The sequence below is a fragment of the Triticum dicoccoides genome, chromosome 6A (assembly GCF_002162155.2).
Source record: "Triticum dicoccoides isolate Atlit2015 ecotype Zavitan chromosome 6A, WEW_v2.0, whole genome shotgun sequence".
Lineage (NCBI taxonomy): Eukaryota > Viridiplantae > Streptophyta > Magnoliopsida > Poales > Poaceae > Triticum > Triticum dicoccoides.
This window is the reverse complement of record NC_041390.1, coordinates 33,911,066-33,934,125: the sequence shown is the minus strand read 5'-3', so window position 1 is coordinate 33,934,125 and position 23,060 is coordinate 33,911,066. Positions and strand designations below refer to the sequence as shown.

Here is a 23,060-nt window from a genome sequence, read left to right as displayed (position 1 = left end):
AGACGTACTTCCTCTCAAAGGGAAGGAACTTCGGCAACACATCCTCGTCTCCACCGTCTCCACTCTTTGTTATCTCGTGCCTTTACTTGTGTACCTTATTTGTTTCATATATCTTGCTTGCTTGTGTTCCTATTCGTGTTGCATCATATAGGTTGTTCATCTAGTTGCATATCTAGACAACCTACTTTGATGCAAAGTTTAAATTGCTAAAGAAAAGCTAAAAATTGTTAGTTGCCTATTCACCCCCCCCCCTCTAGTCAACCATATCGATCCTTTCAGACATGGCCTCGGAACACGGAAGACCGAAAGGTCGAACATGAGTCGTATAGAAGATACAATCAACATGAAGATGTTCACCGATGATGACTAGTCCGTCTCACGTGATGATCGGACACGACCTAGTTGACTCGGATCATGTATCACTTAGATGACTACATGGATGTCTGTCTGAGTGGGAGTTCATTAAATAATTTGATTAGATGAACTTAATTATCATGAACTTAGTCTAAAAACCTTTGCAAAATGTCTTGTAGATCAAATGGCCAATGCTCATGTCAACCTCAACTTCAACGCGTTCCTAGAGAAAACCAAGCTGAAAGATGATGGCAACAACTATACAGACTGGGTCCGGAACCTGAGGATAATCCTCATAGCTGCCAAGAAAGCATATGTCCTAGAAGCACCGCTAGGTGAAGCACCCATCCTAGAGAACCAAGATGTTATGAACGCTTGGCGGTCGCGTGCTGATGATTATTCCCTTGTTCAGTGCGGCATGCTTTACAGCTTAGAACCGGGGCTCCAAAAGCATTTTGAGCAACATGGAGCATATGAGATGTTCGAAGAGCTGAAAATGGTTTTCCAAGCTCATGCCCGAGTCGAGAGATATGAAGTCTCCAACAAGTTCTACAGTTGTAAGATGGAGGAAAATAGTTCTATCAGTGAGCACATACTCAAAATGTCTGGGTTGCACAACCGCTCGTCCCAGCTGGACATTAACCTCCCGGACGAGGCGGTCATTGACAGAATCCTTCAGTCGCTCCCACCTAGCTACAAGAGCTTTGTGATGAACTACAATATGCAGGGGATGGTGAAAACTATTCCTGAAGTATTTTCAATGCTGAAATCAGCGGAGGTGGAAATCAAAAAGGAACATCAAGTGTTGATGGTCAATAAAACCACTAGTTTCAAGAAAGGCAAGGGTAAGAAGAACTTCAAGAAGGACGGCAAGGGAGTTGCCGCGGCCGGTAAATCAGTTGCCAGGAACAAGCCAAAGAATAGACCCAAACCTGAGACTGAGTGCTTTTATTGCAAGGGAAAGGGACACTGGAAGCGGAACTGCCCCAAATACTTAGCAGACAAGAAGGCCGGCAACACTAAAGGTATATGTGATATACATGTAATTGATGTGTACCTTACCAGTACTCGTAGTAGCTCCTGAGTATTTGATACCGGCGCGGTTCCTCATATTTGTAACTCAAAACAGGAGCTGCGGAATAAGCGGAGACTGCCGAAGGACGAGGTGATGATGCGGCCCGGGAATGGTTCCAAGGTCGATGTGATCGCCGTCGGCACGCTACCTCTACATTTACCTACGGGATTAGTTTTAAACCTCAATAATTGTTATTTAGTGCCAGCTTTGAGCATGAACATTGTATCTGGATCTCGTTTAACACGAGATGGCTACTCATTTAAATCCGAGAATAATGGTTGTTCTATTTATATGAGAGATATGTTTTATGTTCATGCCCCACTGGTCAATGGTTTATTCTTAATGAATATCGAACATGATGTTACACATATTCATAGTGTGAATACCAAAAGATGTAAGATTGATAATGATAGTCCCACATATCTATGGCACTGCCGCCTTGGTCACATCGGTGTCAAACGCATGAAGAAGCTCCATACAGATGGACTTTTGGAGTCTCTTGATTTCGAATCATTTGACACGTGCGAACCATGCCTCATGGGTAAAATGACCAAGACTCCGTTCTCCGGAACAATGGAGCGAGCAACCAACTTATTGGAAATTATACATACTGATGTGTGCGGTCCAATGAGCGTTGAGGCTCGCGGTGGCTATTGTTATGTTCTCACTCTCACTGATGACTTAAGTAGATATGGGTATGTCTATTTGATGAAACACAAGTCTGAGACCTTTAAAAAGTTCAAGGAATTTTAGAATGAGGTAGAGAATCAACGTGACCGAAATATAAAATTCTTACGATCAGATCGTGGGGAAGAATATTTAAGTCACGAATTTGGTACGCACTTAAGGAAATGTGGAATCGTTTCACAACTCATGCCGCCTAGAACACCTCAACGTAACGGTGTGTTTGAACGTCGTAATCGCACTCTATTGGATATGGTGCGATCTATGATGTCACTCACTGATTTACCGCTACCATTTTGGGGATACGCTCTAGAGACAGCTACATTCACTTTAAATAGGGCACCGTCTAAATCCGTTGAGACGACACTGTATGAATTATGGTTTGGGAAGAAACCTAAGCCGTCGTTTCTAAAAGTTTGGGGATGCGATGCTTATGTCAAGAAACTTCAACCTGAAAAGCTCGAACCCAAGTCGGAAAAATGCGTCTTCATAGGATACCCTAAGGAAACCATTGGGTATACCTTTTACCTCAGATCCGAAGGCAAGATCTTTGTTGCCAAGAACGGGTCCTTTTTGGAGAAAGAGTTTCTCCCGAGAGAAGTAAGTGGGAGGAAAGTAGAACTCGATGAAGTACTGCCTCTTGAACCGGAAAGTAGCGCAGCTCAGGAAGATGTTCCTGTGGTTCCTGCACCGACTAGAGAGGAAGTTAGTGATAATGATCAAGGTACTTTGGATCAAGCTGCTACTGAACTTCGAAGGTCCACAAGGACATGTTCCACACCGGAATGGTATGGAAACCCTGTCCTGGAAATCATGTTGTTAGACAACGATGAACCTTCGAACTATGAAGAAGCAATGGCGGGCCCAGATTCCAACAAATGGCTTCAAGCCATGCAATCCGATTTAGGATCCATGTATGAAAACAAAGTATGGACTTTGACAGACTTGCCTGATGATCGGCGAGCGATAGAGAATAAATGGATCTTTAAGAAGAAGACGGACGCGGATGGTAATGTTACCATCTATAAGGCTCGACTTGTCGCTAAGGGTTATCAACAAGTTCAAGGGGTTGACTATGATGAGACCTTCTCACCCGTAGCGAAGCTGAAGTCTGTCTGAATCATGTTAGCAATTGCCGCATACTATGATTATGAGATATGGCAAATGGACGTCAAAACGGCATTCCTTAACGACTTTCCTAAGGAAGAATTGTATATGATGCAGCCGGAAGGTTTTGTCGATCCTAAGAATGCTAACAAGGTATGCAAGCTCCAGCGCTCCATCTATGGGCTGGTGCAAGCATCTCAGAGTTGGAACATTCGCTTTAATGAAATGATCAAAGCGTTTGGGTTTATGCAGACTTATGGAGAAGCCCGCGTTTACAAGAAAGTGAGTGGGAGCTCTGTAGCATTTCTCATATTATATGTGGATGACATACTTTTGATGGGAAATGATATAGAACTTTTGGACAGTATTAAGGCCTACTTGAATAAGTGTTTTTCAATGAAGGACCTTGGAGAAGCTGCTTACATATTAGGCATCAAGATCTATAGAGATAGATCGAGACGCCTCATAGGTCTTTCACAAAGCACATACCTTGATAAGATATTGAAGAAGTTCAATATGGATCAGTCCAAGAAGGGATTCTTGCCTGTGTTGCAAGGTGTGAAATTGAGCTCAGCTCAATGTCCGACCACGGTAGAAGATAGAGAAAAGATGAGTGTCGTCCCCTAAGCATCAGCCATAGGGTCTATCATGTAGGCCATGCTGTGTACCAGACCTGATGTAAACCTTGCTGTAAGTTTGGTAGGAAGGTACCAAAGTAATCCCGGCATGGAACACTAGACAGCGGTCAAGAACATCCTGAAGTACCTGAAAATGACTAAGGATATGTTTCTTGTATATGGAGGTGACGAGGAGCTCGTCGTAAAGGGTTACATCGACGCTAGCTTCGACACAGATCTGGATGACTCTAAGTCACAAACCGGATACGTGGATATTTTGAATGGTGGGGCAGTAAGCTGGTGCAGTTGCAAGCAAAGCATCGTGGCGGGATCTACATGTGAAGCGGAGTACATGGCAGCCTCGGAGGCAGCGCATGAAGCAATCTGAATGAAGGAGTTCATCACCGACCTAGGAGTCATACCCAATGCGTCGGGGCCGATCACTCTCTTCTGCGACAACACTAGAGCTATTGCCCTTGCCAAGGAGCCCAGGTTTCACAAGAAGACCAGGCACATCAAGCGTCGCTTCAACTCCATTCGTGAAAATGTTCAAGATGGAGACATAGATATTTGCAAAGTACATATGGATCTGAATATCGCAGATCCGTTGACTAAACCTCTTCCGCGAGCAAAACATGATCAACACCAGGACTCTATGAGTGTTCGATTCATCACAATGTAACTAGATTATTGACTCTAGTGCAAGTGGGAGACTGGTGGAAATATGCCCTAGAGGCAATAATAAAATGATTATTATTATATTTCCTTGTTCATGATAATTGTCTATTATTCATGCTATAATTGTGTTATCCGGAAATCATAATACATGTGTGAATACATAGACCATAACATGTCCCTAGTGAGCCTCTAGTTAACTAGCTCGTTGATCAACAAATAGTCATGGTTTCCTGACTATGGACATTGGATGTCATTGATAACGGGATCACATCATTAGGAGAATGATGTGATGGACAAGACCCAATCCTAAGCATAGCACAAGATCGTGTAGTTCGTTTGCTAGAGCTTTTCCAATGTCAAGTATCATTTTCTTAGACCATGAGAGCGTGTAACTCCCGGATGCCGTAGGAGTGCTTTGGGTGTACCAAATGTCACAACGTAACTGGGTGACTATAAAGGTATACTACAGGTATCCCCGAAAGTATCTGTTGGGTTGACACGGATCGAGACTGGGATTTGTCACTCCGTATGATGGAGAGGTATCTCTGGGCCCACTCGGTAATGCATCATCATAATGAGCTCAATGTGACCAAGTGTTTGGTCATGGGATCATGCATTACGGTACGAGTACGTGACTTGCCGGTAACGAGATTGAACGAGGTATTGGGATACCGACGATCGAATCTCGGGCAAGTAACGTACCGATTGACAAAGGGAATTGTATACGGGATTACTTGAATCCTAGACATCGTGGTTCATCCGATGAGATCATCAAGGAGCATGTGGGAGCCAACATGGGTATCCAGATCCCGCTGTTGTTTATTGACCGGAGAGTCGTCTCGGTCATGTCTGCGTGTCTCCCGAACCCGTAGGGTCTACACACTTAAGGTTCGGTGATGCTAGGGTTGTAGAGATATTAGTATGCGGTAACCTGAAAGTTGTTCGGAGTCCCGGATGAGATCCCGGACGTCACGAGGAGTTACGGAATGATCCGGAGGTGAAGAATTGTATATAGGAAGTCCAGTTTCGGCCACCGGGAAAGTTTCGGGGTCACCGGTATTGTACCGGGACCACCGGAAGGGTCCCAGGGGTCCATCGGGTGGGGCCACCTATCCCGGAGGGCCCCATGGGCTGAAGTGGGAGGGGAACCAGCCCCTGGTGGGCTGGTGCACCCCCCATGGGCCTCCCCCTGCGCCTAGGGTTGGAAACCCTAGGGGTGGGGGGCGCCCCACCTGACTTGGGGGGCAAGTCCCCCCTTGGCCGCCGCCCCCCCTTGGAGATGGGATCTCCTAGGGTCGGCGCCCCCCTAGGGGCCCTATATATAGTGGAGGGGAGGGAGGGCAGCCGCAACCAAGTCCCTGGCGCCTCCCTCTCCCCTCGTAACACCTCTCCCTCTCGTTGGAGCTTGGCGAAGCCCTGCCGAGATCACCGCTGCTTCCACCACCACGCCGTTGTGCTGCTGGAGCTCCATCAACCTCTCCTTCCCCTTGCCAGATCAAGAAGGAGGAGACATCTTCCCCAACCGTACATGTGTTGAATGCGGAGGTGCCGTCCGTTCGGCGCTCGGTCATTGGTGATTTGGATCACGACGAGTACGACTCCATCAACCCCGTTCTCTTGAACGCTTCCGCTCGCGATCTACAAGGGTATGTAGATGCACTCCCCTCTCCCTTGTTTCTAGATGACTCCATAGATTGATCTTGGTGATGCGTAGAAAATTTTAAAATTCTGCTACGTTCCCCAACAGTCATAACATAGGGTGACACAGAACTAGCTCCAATTCGTCAATGTAATGTAGGCATGTGTTCCGAATATAGTCATACATGCTTATGGAAAAGAACTTGCATGACATCTTTTGTCCTACCCTCCCGTGGCAGCGGGGTCCTAATGCAAACTAAGGGATATTAAGACCTCCTTTTAATAGAGAACCGGAACAAAGCATTAGCACATAGTGAATACATGAACTCCTCAAACTACGGTCATCACCGATAAGTATCCCGATTATTGTCACTTTGGGGTTAACAGATCATGAAACATAATAGGTGACTATAGACTTGCAAGATAGGATCAAGAACTCTCATATATTGATGAAAACATAATAGGTTCAGATCTGAAATCATGGCACTCGGGCCCTAGTGACAAGCATTAAGCATAGCAAAGTCATAGCAACATCAATCTCAGAACATAGTGGATATTAGGGATCAAACCCTAACAAAACTAACTCGATTACATGATAATTCTCATCCAACCCATCACCGTCCAGCAAGCCTACGATGGAATTACTCACGCACGGTGGTGAGCATCATGAAATTGGTGATGGAGGATGGTTGATGATGACGACGGCGATGAATCCCCCTCTCCGGAGCCCCGAACGGACTCCAGATCAGCCCTCCCGAGAGGTTTTAGGGCTTGGCGGCGGCTCCGTATCGTAAAACGCAATGATTTCTTCTCTCTTATTTTTCCTCCCCGAAAGTAGTTATATAGAGTTGGAGTTGGAGTCGGGAGGTCTCCAGGGGGCCCACGAGGTAGGGGGGCGCCCCCACCCTCGTGAGAAGGGTATGGGCCCCCCTGGTCTTCATCTTTGGCGAGAATTTTTTATTATTTATTGTAAGATATTCCGTAGAGTTTCAGGTCATTCCGAGAACTTTTGTTTTCTGCACATAAAACAACATCATGACAATTCTGCTGAAAACAGCGTCAGTCCGGGTTAGTTCCATTCAAATCATACAAGTTAGAGTCCAAACCAAGGGCAAAAGTGTTTGGAAAAGTAGATACGACGGAGACGTATCACTCCCTCCCCTAGGCCGATGGAGCAAGTTGCCGCGCCCCAATCGGGCCTGTGGTTCAGCAACTCGCCGCTCCAAGCCAGCTCGCGGAGGAGTGGCGAGTTGCTCCAGGCCGGCACGAAGGGGAGCACAACAACACGGGCATGGATGACGCCACGTCTTACGGCCCCTCCAGTGTGTACGACCGCACCATCAGCCATCGATGCGCGCGTAGCCGCGCCATGCAGAGGAAGAAAGAAGGTGGGTGCACAGAGGAGATCGACGAGTCGGTGGCTAGCGCATCCGCATCCACGCCCCCTAGCAACTTCGAACAAAAGTAGAACACGGGAGGCTGCAGCCGCTTGGGTCTTAGGAAGGCCACCACCGGCGCATCGCCGGCTTGTATAGCCGGTGACGTGCCCGGTTTCTTCTTTATCTTAGACCACCCTGGTCTGGGCATCCACGGAAGTACCCTTCCCCTTCGGCTGAAGCACCCTCTTCGCCACACTCTGATGAGTGGCGCAGCCGGACATAGGGAAGATACAGCGGAAGAATGCCTCTGGGACTCCCGGCAGTCCGGTGATGAAGGGATCCGCCACGGGCGGCCATAGACTAGTGTATTGTATCTGTGTCGTAGGAGTGGAGCTTCGCGTGACCGTACGTGCACATAGTTTTAACTTTTTAGTTAAAATATTTCCAAAACGTAACCACTTGCGTTCGGTTTGTATGAAATCCGTCATGTTTGTATGAAATCCAGTCATATTTGCATGAAATCCAGTTGTGTTTGCATGAAATCAGATAGAACATTAACATTTTCTAATACATGGTCAACATTTTTTCTGTACACATTTCAAAAAAATTAAATGCCTGATTAACTTATTTAAAATGCAAGATTAATTATTTTTGAATACATGGTCAACTTTTTTTCTATAAACACATTAACCTTTTTCAAATCTTCATTAACATTTTTCAGATACAACATTAACATTTTCTAACACATGGTCAATATTTTTCTATACACATTTTTCAAATGCTTGATTAAAATTTTAAAAATACAAGATTAATTTTTTTAACACATGGTCAACTTTTTTTGCTAAACACATTCATGATTTTTCAAATACTTGATTACCATTTTTCACATACTTGTTCAACATTTTTTAAAATGCTTGATTAACATTTTTATATACATGATAAAAAAATTCCATCCTTTTTAAATACATGTCAACATTTGTTTATACACATTTAATATTTTCGAATGCTTGACTAAATTTTTTCAAGTACCCGGGTCCGAATTTGCTTAATTATAATATGGAGGCATGCTTAAGAGTAAGCTTACATCAAGGTTTTGGTTGTGAAATAGGCCATTTTTACCCGGGTCCGGATTTGTGGTTACCGCTCGAAAGTTCTGATCAAAGTTGGAATTCATAAATTTTACCCAGGATAATCAGGTCCTGAAATAAAAAAAAGGATTGGGAATCAATCTGGTTACTTCGAGATGGGAAGAGATCAGAGTGGCTTGTAACCTCACCTTACTGTTCCTCGCAAAAAAAAAAAACCCTCTCCTTACTGTGTTGTTAACGTGGAAAAGTGAGCTTATTTATCATGGGTTGTGCAAACGTGCTAACCGAATTTCGGTTGGCTTACGTACAAGTGAGAGAAAATCATAGACCCCACTACAAATCTGATGTCAGATTTTAAACAAGACAAATTAAACAGGTTTTTTTACCTCCTCTTTCAAGAAAAGCTAGGGTTCGTGCCTCTCGCCGGTGGCCCTAGGGCCATGGGGGCGCGGTGGATCCTGGCAAGGGCCGGCAGGAGAGCTCCGTTGTTAGTGACTTTTTTCAAGATTTGTTTGGGTTTGTGTCCTACTCAGGAAGGCGAGACGGCGACGGCTCCCTGAAGATGGAATAAAGGTCTCCCCGCCTAGTCCCCGTTCCGGTGGTGCGTCTAGCATCGTTGGTGGGCGTGTGGAGGTGTGTCTCCGGCGGATCTATCCTCGGTGGACTTGTTCGGATCTTTCGTCTATGTTCGTGTGTCTTCAGGTTGGATCCTTTCGATCTACGTTATTCTTCATCAGCGACGGTTGTTGTTCTGGTGCGCTGGTCCTATGGGGCCTTAGCACGACGACTTCCTGACTGTCTACTACAACAAGTTGTGCCCGACTCCGGTGAGGGAGGGATGATGACGGCGGCGCGCCTTCGGCTAGCTTCAGTGATTGTAATCGTCGCTAGGTGGTCTACGGATCTGGATGTAATTTTTATTATTTCTAGTGTTCCTTGTACTGCCATGATAGAAGATGAATAGATTGAAAGTTTTCTCACGAAAAAAATTAAACAGGTTTTTATGGCAAATTATGTGTCACGAGCATGACAATTCTCTTAAGCCAGCATGGCAAATCCTGAGAAAAAGGCTGAACATGACATTATTTGACATGCTCGCTTAAGGGAATTGACAGGTTCCCGACATCTAATTTGCCATAAAAACGTTTGATTTTTCTTGCTCAAAAATTTGACATCATATTTTTAGCATTTTTGAAAATCAAACATGTCTTACCTCTTCAATGAAAGAGCCATATATATTAGACATCCTTACCAAAAACAAACACTCGCAATGCTTGTAACTTAAATCCATGTTTGCTACTCCCTCCATCCCAATATATGTGTCATGACTTTAGTTCACATTTGAATTAAAGTCACGACACTTATATTTTGTAACGGGAGTATGTACAACTTGCCGAGGCAGAGACGGGAGCGCCGGTGGCGGCAGCAGGCGGCCTGGCCGGCGGGTAGTAGGTGGGGGCATTTGAGGAGGAAGCCCGAGGGAGAGAAAGGAGAAGAAGGCCAGGCCAGCCGTTGGATTTCAATCCAGCGGCTGGAAAATCGACTTTTTCTTCATATGCCTGACATAAATATTTGGGACAGAAACGTGGCAGGAGAGGAAGTTGCGCCTTGCGCGTGAGTCCGGCCAGGAGAGGGGCAATATGTAGTGCGGGCGCCGAAGCCAAGCACCAAACCGCCGTGACCCACGACCCCTCGCCTCGCTCGCTCGATCGAAGGAGTTCGCTCACGCCATCCTCCATCCTCCCGCCCCCGCCCCCGCCCGCGCGCGGCTTCCGATCTCGCGACCAGCCGAGACGAGACCCTCCACCAACGCACCAGCAGCACGCGCCACCCACCACCACCCTCCCCGCCCGCCATGATCTTCTAGCTCCATCGGTACGTACGGTAGCCGCTCGAGCTGCTTCGCGCCAGCCATGAAGCCGGCGGGCATGGCCGAGTACCACCACCACCCGCCCTCGCCGCGCGCGGCCCAGCGCCGGCGCCTCGTCTTCGTGCTGGCCCCGCTGCTGCTCTTCCTCGCCGCCGCGCTCTCCTTCCCCTCCGCGCTCCGGCTCCCCGCCCTGCGCTTCCCGCCGCGCGCGCCCCCGGCGGCGTCCCATCACCGCCGTTCCCCGGCGCGCGGCGGCGGGCGCGTGGCGGTGTGCCTGGTGGGCGGGGCGCGGCGGTTCGAGCTGACGGGCCCGTCCATCGCGCGGCACGTGCTGGGCTCCCCGGCGCTCGACGGCCGCGCGGTCGACGTGTTCCTGCACAGCCCGCTCGACGCCGACGCCTACAAGTTCTCCCTCCTGGCGCGCGCCGTCGGCAGGGAGACGGACACGGCGACGAGGCTGGCGGCCGTGCGGGTGTTCCGGCCGGAGCCCGTGGAGGAGACCCCCGACCGCGCCCGCGTGCTCACCGCCGCCAACTCCCCCAACGGCATCCAGGTCCGTACCATCCTACTAGCTACTATACCTCGCTTGTCTCACCGCTTGCTTCCATGCTCCTCAACCTCGAAACTATCCTCGACCGATCGCTCTCGCTCGCTTGCCGCGCATTGCATCTATCTATCTAACCAGAGAATCTCCTTAGTTGCTTACTTTTCAATCAAACGAAGGAGAAAACTATCAGCTGGGTTTTGGCCGCAACCTCGCGTGCCACGCGCCAGATTGGATCGATCGATCGACCTCGAACTTGTCGATGATCATGCGCGCGTCCCATCGGTGAGACGGAGACGATTAACTAGAGTAGTAGTAACTGCTGCCTAATTCGGCCGGGAATCGTAATTGAGACGGTTACTTCCTTCTCTCTTTCTCTCTCAGAATAATAATTCGGTTGAGGCAGAGGGGGGCCGCGGCGGTTTCAAAAGTCTCCTTTTCGGTCCAAGCGCGGTATCGACACGATCGTACTAGGAAAATGGCAACTGCCAAACCTGACACGATCCCTCTGGTCTGATCTGATATAAATGTAGGAATAGATTGCTTCAGACGGAAGAGAGAAGGCGAGAGAGATTAGCGTCCCCATCCCGTGATCCCATCTAACCTCCCTGCTTAAAATATCGAAACCAGCAGGCGTCCGCGCGCGCGTTCACGTCGTAACTGAAACTGAAACCCGGTGGGTCGGGTCGGACCTAAAAAGTTCGCGGGGCCACGCCGGCTTTCCCTGCCCGCCCACCCGCCGGAAAAACTGACGCCATGGCCCCACAAGACCCGTACTGATTAATCTAGCACTGACACTTTTTTCAAATAGTATCAATTTTCTTTCAAAAATTCAGATAATATTCTCGGAAAATGGGGTTTCGCTTGCGGTCCATGCATGCAAACCATCGATGCCGACGGATGCTCATGCTCTACGTGGGCACACAGAAATTCTATGTGGTACGTAGCGCGGAAGGAGGAATTGTCAATTTTTTTTCTTGAAACGTGGTCTTTTAGGATCCGATTCATTAAATAAGCTCGAAGAGAATTGCCCGATTAATAAACGGAAAACCGGACAAAAACCGTCACAACTGGCCCGCGGAAACAAGGCACACAGGGCGACCTGACAACCCACACAAGAACGCACACACGCCACTGAGGGGAAGCGTCGAGGCTTGCGCCGGCCGATGCCAAACAGTCAACCACACGCGCCGGCGACCAGGCAGCTCCGACTCTGTCGACAAACATTGCAGGAGAAGAGCGTTGGGCTTGCACCGAGCCAGCGCCAGAGCGGCGACTCCTCGAACACGCCGGAAGAGACCGACTACCAAGAACCATCAGCAAACCTGACTCCGCCCGAAGCCGCCATCGTTGCCACAAACAAGAAGCCGCGCAACATCCGCATTGCCAGACGGGCACCTGTCGACCACAATGCCGCGAGCGTCCAGCCCATGAAGCATGCAACCGGGATCCGAAGCTCTTCAAGGCGACGCCCCAAAGAGGGAAGCGACGATGTCGACGCCGTCGCCCGACCCAACCGGGCCTTAGGCTTTTACCTGAAGAGCAAGATCCGAGGGCGTAAGGGGATGCCGGACTCCACAACGACGCCTCCAAGGAGGTTAAACGATGTCCACAGACGCCGACGCCGCCGGCCGGCAAGACCAGCCAAGCTTTCGCCCGGAGTACCCCAACACCACCAGCACCTTCACGCACTGCACCTTCGCTGACCCGCCCACCTCTCGCGAAGCCACCGCGCCAGCAGCACCGGAGAGCCACCACACCTCACCTCCCCGCCGGACGAGAAGACGCCGACGGGCCAGATCCGGCCGATCTGGCATCCCACCACCGCTGCGCAACAGGAGCCACCAGAGGCCAGTCCACCACCGGCCCGACCAGGGACCGCGCCCGCCCCGACGCGTCGGAGAGGAGCAGCCGGGCCGGAGGCCAGGCGCCCGCCGACGGGGCTATCGCGGCTGCCACCCGCGAAGGCCGCTGCCAGGAGGCACAGGGGCCCGCCGGAGCCGCAGCAGAAGCCCCGGACGGATCCATCGCGCGACGCGGAAAAAGGGGATCGAGCCTTCCCATCCCAAGATCTCGCGGCCTGGCGTCAATCGACACCGATAAGATGCCGGACGGCGGCAAGGATCGAAAAGAGAGACCGGTTTGGTTCGGCGTGTGTTTCATTTTCGGTTTCACTGTCTGCTTTTCAAAGCCGACCGTGACATATTTTTTTTTAGCATCAGTACAGACACAAGCGCTCATATGCACGCGCATACACTCACCTGTATGAACGCACGCACGCACACCCTACCCCTATGAGCACCTCCGAGAGACTGAGCCGACATATCATCTTGAGATTTATGAAGTCACCGTAGGCGCCTCGTCGTCGACGGAAACGTCTCCTCCCACTGAAAGCGCATCACCGAAAAACCTGAAATAAATCCAGGAATACTGCGAGCACCAGGATTTGAACCCTGATGGGTTGGGGATACCACTGTCCACCTAACCAACTCAACCACAGGTTGATTCGCAACCGTGACATATTTTTTGAAGGGTGTGGTTTTGGAATACTTGTTTGCCGTCGACGCATGAGACCAAGTGGTAGAGGCCGATCGGTCCATGGATGGATGTATGGTTTGGACGGACGGACGGAGCCGCGTCAACGCGGCCGCACCAAACACGTACTCGTCCAAGTGGCAATGTTCGGCGCCCACTCACGGGCCCGGACGGTGCCGCGTTTGGCTTTTTTAACCAAGTGTGTGCGACCTGTCACGTTCACGTAGCACGGCGGCGCGCGACCCGCCGGGTTTCTTGCGGGTTCACCGCGCGCCCCACGCCGGCGAGTCAAAAGTCAATCCGATCAATAGCTGTAGATGTACTTACTCCGGTCCTTTTTATTCTGTATATTAGAATTTTCTGAAATCAAACTTCACGAAATTTGACCGTATTTATATAAAAAAATATCAACATCTGCCATGCTAAAGTTATACAATATGAAACTTTAAGTCATGACACATCTATTGATATTGATTTCAGATTGTGGATGTTGATTTTTTTTTAATAAAGTTGATCAAATTTTATAAGGTTTGACTTCAGTCAAGTCTTATATGCAAACTAAAAAGGATCGGAGGGAGTATATGTTTTCTTTAGCTTGGCGAAGCGACACGTACGCGCGTATGCATATATAAATATACAGGCGGCGGCGACTTGTCAGCAAACGACCCAGCTAGTTGTAGTAAGTAGGTGTAGTACGTACGCATGGTTCTCTTTTACAAAAAGGAGCAACCTAGTACGTACGTACATAGTACTTGTATACTTGCATGGCAGCAGAGGCACAAATCGATTCGGTCGGTCGTGGCTAGCAGCACGTACGTGTATACGTGTTCTATCATCATCGTGGGTAGGACGTGGTGTGCTCAACAACGACGTGCATGCATGCCATGGGTGCATGGGCGACTCCCAAGTCCAACAATGGCTTAATTCCGAGGAAATATATTAGCATAATGCACACTAATGCATGATGTATACCCACGGCGCTTTCGGTCCAAAAAAGCCTGCCTACCTTCACAAAACCAAAGTAAAGTTGATATGTGTATGGGCTCCTCTTCATTTCATCCATCTTTTTACGTTGCACGCGCTCGCTCCTTTTCCATGCATGCGTGTATCCTCGAAACTCAAAAGGCCTCCTTTCTGCACTATCTTTTTTAGTATTATAAAAAAGGCCTCCTTTGTTGGATAGCGTCATTGATTGAGTTCTATACTTGTTTAATTTGGATGCAAGAGCAAAACAGCAACTACTAGCAGCTTGATTACAAATGCCTTGTGCGAAAAAGGCAAACATTTGCAGACAAAATGTACTTTGTGTGCCCAGGCATTCCAGACATTTTATTAGATTAGAAAAGGCGACAAATAGGCGAGTGGCACTACTTAATCTCGCTGCCCATCTGCCCAACATGCATGTACAACTCACTGATGATGCAAAGATTGTTATTAGCGATCATGGTTATCCTTGACCTAATCAAAATAGTTCTTGCACAAGGAACAAGCATTTCCTACACGTACTCCGCTGTAGCGTCGATCGTGAAGAGCCAAACTGGCATCTTACCTTACCTTACGGCTGCTTACCCTAAGCCAGTGGGTTACGCATAACACACATGGGTTAGCGTGTGATATCAGTCAGTGTTCCACTGTCATGTCATGTCAACGCTTAAGCAAGGCATATGCGCCACACATGGAGTGCTCTTCACGAATCACTACACTGATTGCGCTACAGTGACACCGACGATTACTTAATAATCTTGCAGGTTGCATGCTGCAGCACATGCATGCCAGCCAAGCTGTGGGCTCGATCTCTTGATTAGTTTTCTCTTAATCCAATATGATTATGTTAATCTACAACCTTGATTACTAATTTAATCATGTATGTATGCGTGCATGCAGGGCCTGCTCCAGTACTTCGGCCTGGTGGAGGGCTGCCTGGACCTCATCCGGGAGCGCGAGTCCCGGGGCAACTTCACCTACGCCTGGGTCCTCCGCACCCGCGTCGACGGCTACTGGACGGCGCCTCTGGCCGCCGCCGACGCCCTCCCGCGCTCCGACGCCGTCTACGTCGTCCCGGAGGGCTCCTCGTTCGGCGGCCTCAACGACCGGCTGGGCGCCGGGCGCCGGGCGGCATCGGCGGCGGCCCTGTCCCGCGTCTCCATGCTGCCCCGCCTCGACGCCGCCGGGTACAGGGACCTCAACTCGGAGGCGTCGTTCAAGGCGCAGCTGGAGGTGGCCGGGGTGAAGCCGCGGGAGCGGCGGATGCCCTTCTGCGTGCTCAGCGACCGGCGCTACGACTTCCCACCGACGGGGTTCGGCGTGCCCGTGGCGTCGATCGGGAGCCCCGGCCCGCTCAGCGGCGCCAAGTGCCGCCCGTGCCGCCGCCCCGTGGCCTGCGGCCCCGGGGACGAGGAGGAGGAGGAGGAGTGCGCGGTGGCGCGGCTGGACCGGGGGTGGAGCTGGACCGAGTGGCGGAACGGGACGCTGGAGCTGTGCGACGCGAGCGGGCCGTGGGAGCACGGGTGGGAGGAGGTGTTCGACAAGGCCGCCGGCGAGGAGGCGGCCGCGGAGCGCCGGAGGGTCGCGGGGATGGGGCTCGAGGAGTGCAAGGCGGAGATGCAGGCGCTCAGGGCGCGCACCGAACACTGGGACGCGCCGAGCTCCGACGAGATCTGCCGCCTCGGCCTCGCGCCGGCGAGCCGCTCCGACTCGTCCTCGTCCTCCTCTTCTCATTCCTCCGCAGACAGAGACAGTAAACAGCAGCTAATCGAACAGCCCTAGACTTCTTTCATCTACTCCTTGGCCAACATTTGTACAAAATATACAGGGATTCAATAGCGACCGGCAACGAATGCACAAGAGATAGAATCAGTTCAGCTCGAAAGTCCTGTTTGTAATTTGTAACGGCGGGAATTTCGCGGGCATTTTGCATGTGAATACTTTCATTTGAAGCAAAAACACAAAAATTCAATTGAAGTCTGAAGCTAACTCGATGTGCCATGGAAGCACACCAAAAGTTCGTGAAAAAACAGAACTCTTTAAATTTTCAGTTGATGAAGATAATACTTTTAAAACAACGTGAAAATCCCAGTTATGAATTACATTTACACATTCAACAACGATAACGCCAACAACAACAAAAAGACAAATTCAACTATGGACAGAAGGCACCCGTTCGAGTTTTGGTGCAATTTTTTTTTTTGAGAAATATTTTGGTGCAAATAAGGTTCTATTCACTGGCTATATTCTTAGTGGTGACCAACATGGGCCATCGCCCCCGCTAGCCCATGATATTTCCTCATGTCAATCCTCAATAAATGGTCAGGAAATCAGTCAAATCTGGCCCAAGCCTGTTTTAAGTCACCCCAAGCCCATTTGCCCCTCCTACAGTTTGGCCCAAGCTCTGCCACTACCAGTGACAGCGACACCTAGGTGCTGTGTCTCAAAAAAAAAAAAAACACCTGGGTGCTCCTACCTCTTTGAAGGTTTTTTTTTGAGCATCAGTACAGACACAAGCGCTCATATACACGCGCATACACTCACCCCTATGAACGCACACACGCACACCCTATCCCTATGAGCACCTCCGAGAGACTGAGCCGGCATGTCATCTTGAGATTTACGAAGTCACCGTAGGCGCCTCGTCGTCGACGAGAACGTCTCCTCCCACTGAAAGCGTATCAAAGAAAATTCTGAAATAAATCCAGAAATAATGCGAGCACCAGGATTTGAACCCTGGTGGGTTGGGGATACCACTGTCCACCTAACCAACTCAACCACAGGTTGATTCGCCCTCTTTGGAGGGGTTGGCGTGATGGCGCGTCCTCATCCTCCCGAGCGCTATGAGGGAAACCTCATATTTTGATCTCACTGGATGAGACGATGACAACATCTTTGATGCCGCCCCATCCACACAAGCATCATTTTGGAGCAGTTGTTAGCCAAACAAACTAGTGGTGTAACACAACACGGATGTGCGGGAGGCTGCCTAGCATTTGAGGGCGTTGTAAACTTGTGTGGCATGGCAATGATGATGGTGGCAAGAGGAGTAGGGTTGTTTGCTCGGGAAGAAATGATAACGATGACAATGTGACCACAACCTTGCTTGTGTTCCTCTCTTCGGTGGTGTGTGTGTGCGCGCGTGCGCGCGCATGCTTTGGGTAGCCAAATAGGTTGGGATGTGCATGTGTGGGTGCTTTGGGTAGCCAAATTGGCCGGGATGTCCTATCTTACGAGTGTTCTATAATTGTTTCATCCGTTTTTCCGCAAATTAACCGGGTTAATGTATTCTTCTTTTTTAACTGGGTTTGAACTTTTTTTTAGAACGAAGACGCTGGGCGCGTCCGGCTTTAAATTAATAAAGCCCACAACTAGGCAGCATGACTGACAGGATCTGAGATTACAAACACGAGCACGGAGGCTCCGGCCAAAGAAAGCGCAAAGTCTGAAGAGTTATCGGGCAGGCCAAAAGCAGCACTGAGCAAGCATAGATGATTACATGGCTCGCAGCCTGAGCTTAGAGCATGCAGGCTCGCTCGTGCGCCATCCAAAAGGGCCACTTCAAGTTGAAGAAGAGGCGGGTGGCTCCCTAGCCATCATGTAGACTTGACGAAGACGTTCTTGTGCATGTTGAAGTTTATCAGCATCCTTGCGCCTCGCCAACAGACTCACTGTTGTAGAAAAATGTTGCATTTGTAGATGATACTAGCGTGTAGTGTGCGGCGGCACGCCGCGCCACATGAATTGGTAAGTTATTTGTTTTTCTTTGTAATTTTTGGTAAGTCGTCTCAAGGCTTAATTCGCGACAAATTAGTTATTTGTTTTTTTTGGTAATTTTTGTTAAGTCATCTCAAGGCTTAATTCGCGACAAAGTAGTTCATATAAGAAAAGAGTGTATGCATAAGTGATCTACAGTAGGTGGGAAAAGGATGCTTCTAGTCTAGGCGGTACATGCATAAGTGATCTACAGTACGTGGTGATAGTGGCTACTAGATACAGAATTTCAAAGCTCTAGTTCTCTTCTTAGACCTGAGGTTAGCTAAAAAAGGATTGCTCTTCGCTAACAAACAGAAGATGATGCCAACAATGAGGCTGTTTCAAGACCCCAGTAGCAATATTCAAAGTAACTGACATATTTATCTAATCACTACCGGTCAGTTTTCATACTACATATATACTGGGAAACACTCAAGAAGACCACATGTACAACTTTAACACAGCTTCCTGGAACAATCAACTGTCTTTTTAGAGAATTCATTAGCGGGGATGATATACAATGCACCAAACCCATAACAGCTCGGCTTCGTGGAACAATCAACTGTCCTTTTTAGAGAATTCATTAGCATGGATGATGTCCGATCAGCAGGATGTATGCAAACATTTGAGTTGTTTTAATATCAGGATTGAAATCTATAGAAATTCATGTGACCAAACCACACTATCTAAGGACCAAGGAAAATCTCATGATAAAAATTGTCAGCTATATGTAAGATAGCAATGATGCTAGAAATGGGAAGTTCCAAGGCCTAAGTTTTATACTGATAACGCATGGCATGCCACTCTATACTTAAATCTCAGGCCATTAGATCCTTAGAAACACGGAAAATCCCTTGTGGCCTCAAGAAAATAATCAAGTATGAAAGAAAAAGGAAAGAAAATAGATAGAGTATATAATTAGCAACCTTCCAAAATAAAATACGATAAATGACATGGAGAAGGCACAAGTTCACTTAGATTTGTAAGTACTTCCATTTAGAAAAGGAATTGTACAAACTAATTGCTAGAGCAGCAATGAAGCAGTGAACAAAAAAAAGAGAAGATTGTAGGAAATTCCACATAATAAGCAACCTTGAGATATAGATGAGAAAAAGCTAAAACGACCTTGGCTCCCAGAAGCTGTGTAGGGTGTGGTCGTTTTTTCCTTGAGTGCAAGAAAGCAAAGAAAATAATAATTCTGAAGTTACCCAAATATCCACAATTGGGTTATTTACTGGCAGCAATTGGTATTGAAAAGGTAGGAACTAAGTAGCTCTCTAATATATATTTTGTTTGGAGAATCTTGTAGGAAATGTTGGTCTATGCTCTGTTACTATTTAACCAGAGCATGATTATTATAAACAAAAAATGGTACATGCATATTAGACAATGTGAATTAGTAGGCACTGAATTGGAAGCATGATTAACAAGGGAGAAAGCGAAGTCCTGTTATGCAGCTGTTAGTTGGTAGTTGAGCAGTTTTAACATGCTCCCCCTTATCTCCTTTTTTTCACATGAGAGGTAAGAGCATATAATAGATCTGAGCCGTTGATCTCATTAATTGGTGGTCTGATTAACTCTTACCTTCTTACCTGACATGTAAAAAGCTGGGGTATGAGGGAGCATCTTAAAATTTGCCTAGTTGGTAATCAGGAGCTAGAATGATTTACAAAAGGAGATGTATAGCTAGTTCAAGCATTTAGGAATCAGTGGATACTCAACTGTAAGCATGATCCATAGGAGAGAAAGCAGTCAGATTATGCAACGATCAATTGGTAATTAATGACCGGTACGTTTGTAAGCAGCTATGTTAGTAAGAACAGATCTTATGAGCTCAAGAGACCAAACTTCTACAGTCCAATTCCTAAAGCATTTCTTGCAAAAGAAAATACAAACAATACTGCTAAAAACATAAAGTCATTGTGCCAATATCTCCTACAAAGATCAAATGGGGAAATAGGTACGGGGGAAATTGAAGTGGTTCTGGAATAAGAAGGAATTTCTCATCTTTTTTGCCAAATTGCACTGCACGTAAAGTTATGCCCAAAATGTTATGCCTGACTCGGGAGTAATGTAGTGCAGCAGTATATTGCCAATAAATCATGCTCAGTTGTACTGGAAGCCAATATACTCCACAAGACACATCTCATCAGAACTAAAGTTCCAAATGTACGTAGACATCAAGCTGTAGCATTTCCTCAGTGCGTCAGTAATGCACATCAAGTGCTTATGTGTTTGAACAGCATGTGAAATTAAAACAGAATCCTACCAGGAAATGAAACACAACGTAATAGATAGATCAAGAATAAAAATGATTTAACATGCTATATTAGAGATGTAGGTCATGAATTTCTTGCACATACGGGCAGGAGCTGGATCTCAAAATCCATGTCCTCCCCACAGACTTGCACACATACCTGGTAAACCTTCCGTTTAGACTAATAATCAGTTAGGTATACAATTTTCTGTACTATATGCACCCACCTTCTGATCTGAACTTGTAAGCAATGACAGTTCATCTAACAAAACCTTTCTACAATGACATATCAATACGAAGAGCAAAAAAACCTCCCACATGTTTTTTTCCTTACATCAGTAAAAATAGAAGTCTAGATAATACAAACTATCATCTAAGCTAGTACTCCCTCCGTCCGAGAATACTTGTCATCAAAATGAATAAAAAAAGATGTATCTAGAACTAAAATACATCTAGATACATCTCCTTTTATTCATTTTGAAGACAAGTATTTCCGGACGGAGGGAGTAATAATTATGGTGTGTGTAGTTATATAGATCTGAAGAGTGGATGTGAAAAAGAACAAAAAGAGGAGCATACCTTAGTGGTGTTGCTGCTGCCAACAAAGTGACGACCAACTGGAGAGCTACCGCCTGAGAGTTGCTAGCTCGCTGCTTGCCGCGTGAGTGACAGAGGAGGAGTCGAGAGCTCGTGGGGAAAGGAGGGGCGAAACACTGCAGCAGCTCGCTGTTGGCTCGCCTTCGGAGGACAGCAGGCCGTGGGCTCGTCCACCGCCGCCGCCAAGTTGGAAGCTGGCGCTGCAGGCTTGTCGAGGAAGGCGGAAGGGCACCGCCTAGGACCAAACTGAGAGCAACGCCGGAAAAAAAGAGAGCAGATCCGTCAGCATCATCCTCTCGCTCGCCCGTACTGGCAGACGACGCGTCGGTTCCCTTCTGCGCTGCCGTGGGGAGAAACATCAGGTGAAACATTGTCACCCGGGGCACGGGGGATGCGTGGCGGTGATGCAGCTTGCGGGGGCAGCGGTCGCCGGGATGTGCCGAGGACGGCGCTGCACACTCTCAGTCTTGGCTTCACGGGCGCAGTGGACAGCTCTTGTGTGGCGATGGATGGGACAGCAACCCATCCGTGAGGATGCTGGCGAGCACCAACTTGACGCGGTCGTGTCCTCCCCGCGAGCCCCACCGCCGCTCCTCTGCCCAGTCGCCCTTCCATGACCATGCCGTCCGCGACCGACCACCACAAACACCCCTCCCATCGCCACCTCTTCGCCATCCACCACCGTGGGTTGGCTCTTGGCTGTCCCGGTGGTCGCCCGCCTCGTCTTCCTCTAGGAGGTACCCGGCCGCCTCCCTTGTGCAGCCGGCTAGGACAGGGTGTATGTGAAGAGGGGGTGGTGTAGCTGAAGCGGAAGGAGGTGCGATGGCTATGTGCGCCACCACCTCGGCCCGGGGAGGGAAGATGCGAAGCCGTCGCTCCAAGAGGATTTGGATGTCGGCAGTCGGGCCTGGCAGAGAACAGGAAGGATGGTTGTGGGAGACGCGATCTGGGAGATGAACGGGGTCATTTTATACTCATCTACAGCGACGAAGCAATTTTGATGGAATGCCTCTCGAGAGGTCCAGAGAGACAGCTCTAGACACCTCCATCCACCCGTCTAAATCGGCAACTGCCACGTAGTATTAAAAGACAAGTTAAAAAATATAGAGGAACTCTCCGGTAGAATCTCCTACACACACGTCAATAGACAAGGTCATGTGACTTTGGCAATCACCACATCAAATCAAACGTGCTAAAACCATCCAACCAAGATTTTTTTTACCGCACCCAGGAAAACTGCTGGACATGCGTCGCCCCAACAACCGTGGTAAAAAAAAGTTCAAAAAAACCAGAAAAATGAATCCCTTACGGGCCTAGTATTCTTAGTATTAGCAGGGTGGGATGGGAAGATTCCCTCGATCGCAAGTTTGTTCCTCGTGAGCCAGAGGGCCCAGGCCAGCGCGCCCACACAGCTCCAAAGAACGCGTTTGTTGCCACCATGAACCGAGTCTACAATGGCCACGAGATCGGCGGTCGAGCCCGGGTTCCATGTGGTGTTGGCTGTGGTGCGAACCGCACTCCAAGCAAAATGAGCTAACGGACAGCGAAAAAACACGTGGTTCGCGTCTTCCGAGACATTGCAAATTGCACAAAGACCGGACGACGGGCCATTGCGTTTAGCAACATTGGTCGAGGTGGGCAATCTGTTACGAAACAGTTGCCAAAAAACACCTTAATTTTAAGCGGCAGTCACACATTCCATAAGCCTTTCGGCACTTGGGAGGACTGGCCCTGGCAGAGTTTCCGGTACAACGACTTGACGGAAAACTCGCCGGATGGGGTGAGAGACCAAGTCACTGTATCCTCGTGCGAGGAAAGCGCGACCGGCGCGATAAGAGCAAGCAAAACCGTGAGGTGAGCTTGTTTTGTTCCCGTTAGCTCCCGTTTGAAGTAGATC

The 23,060-nt window shown here is 48.6% G+C and overlaps 1 protein-coding gene across 1 annotated transcript; it reads left to right on the top strand.

Moving 5' to 3' along the window:
• Window positions 1-10,273: 10,273 nt before the first annotated feature.
• LOC119314550 lies at window positions 10,274-16,526 on the top strand. The gene is made up of 2 exons (XM_037589257.1): window positions 10,274-11,043; window positions 15,454-16,526. The coding sequence occupies exons 1-2, from the start codon at window positions 10,534-10,536 to the stop codon at window positions 16,333-16,335; spliced, it is 1,392 nt and encodes a 463-aa protein (XP_037445154.1). The 5' UTR covers window positions 10,274-10,533; the 3' UTR covers window positions 16,336-16,526.
• The last annotated feature ends 6,534 nt before the right edge of the window (window positions 16,527-23,060 follow it).

Excerpts from the sequence above, each read along its gene's own strand:
- LOC119314550 (XM_037589257.1), top strand. The coding sequence starts at position 10,534 with ATGAAGCCGGCGGGCATGGCCGAGTACCACCACCACCCGCCCTCGCCG. Across the intron at positions 11,044-15,453 it reads ACTCCCCCAACGGCATCCAG|GGCCTGCTCCAGTACTTCGG; the intron begins GTCCGTACCATC and ends GCGTGCATGCAG.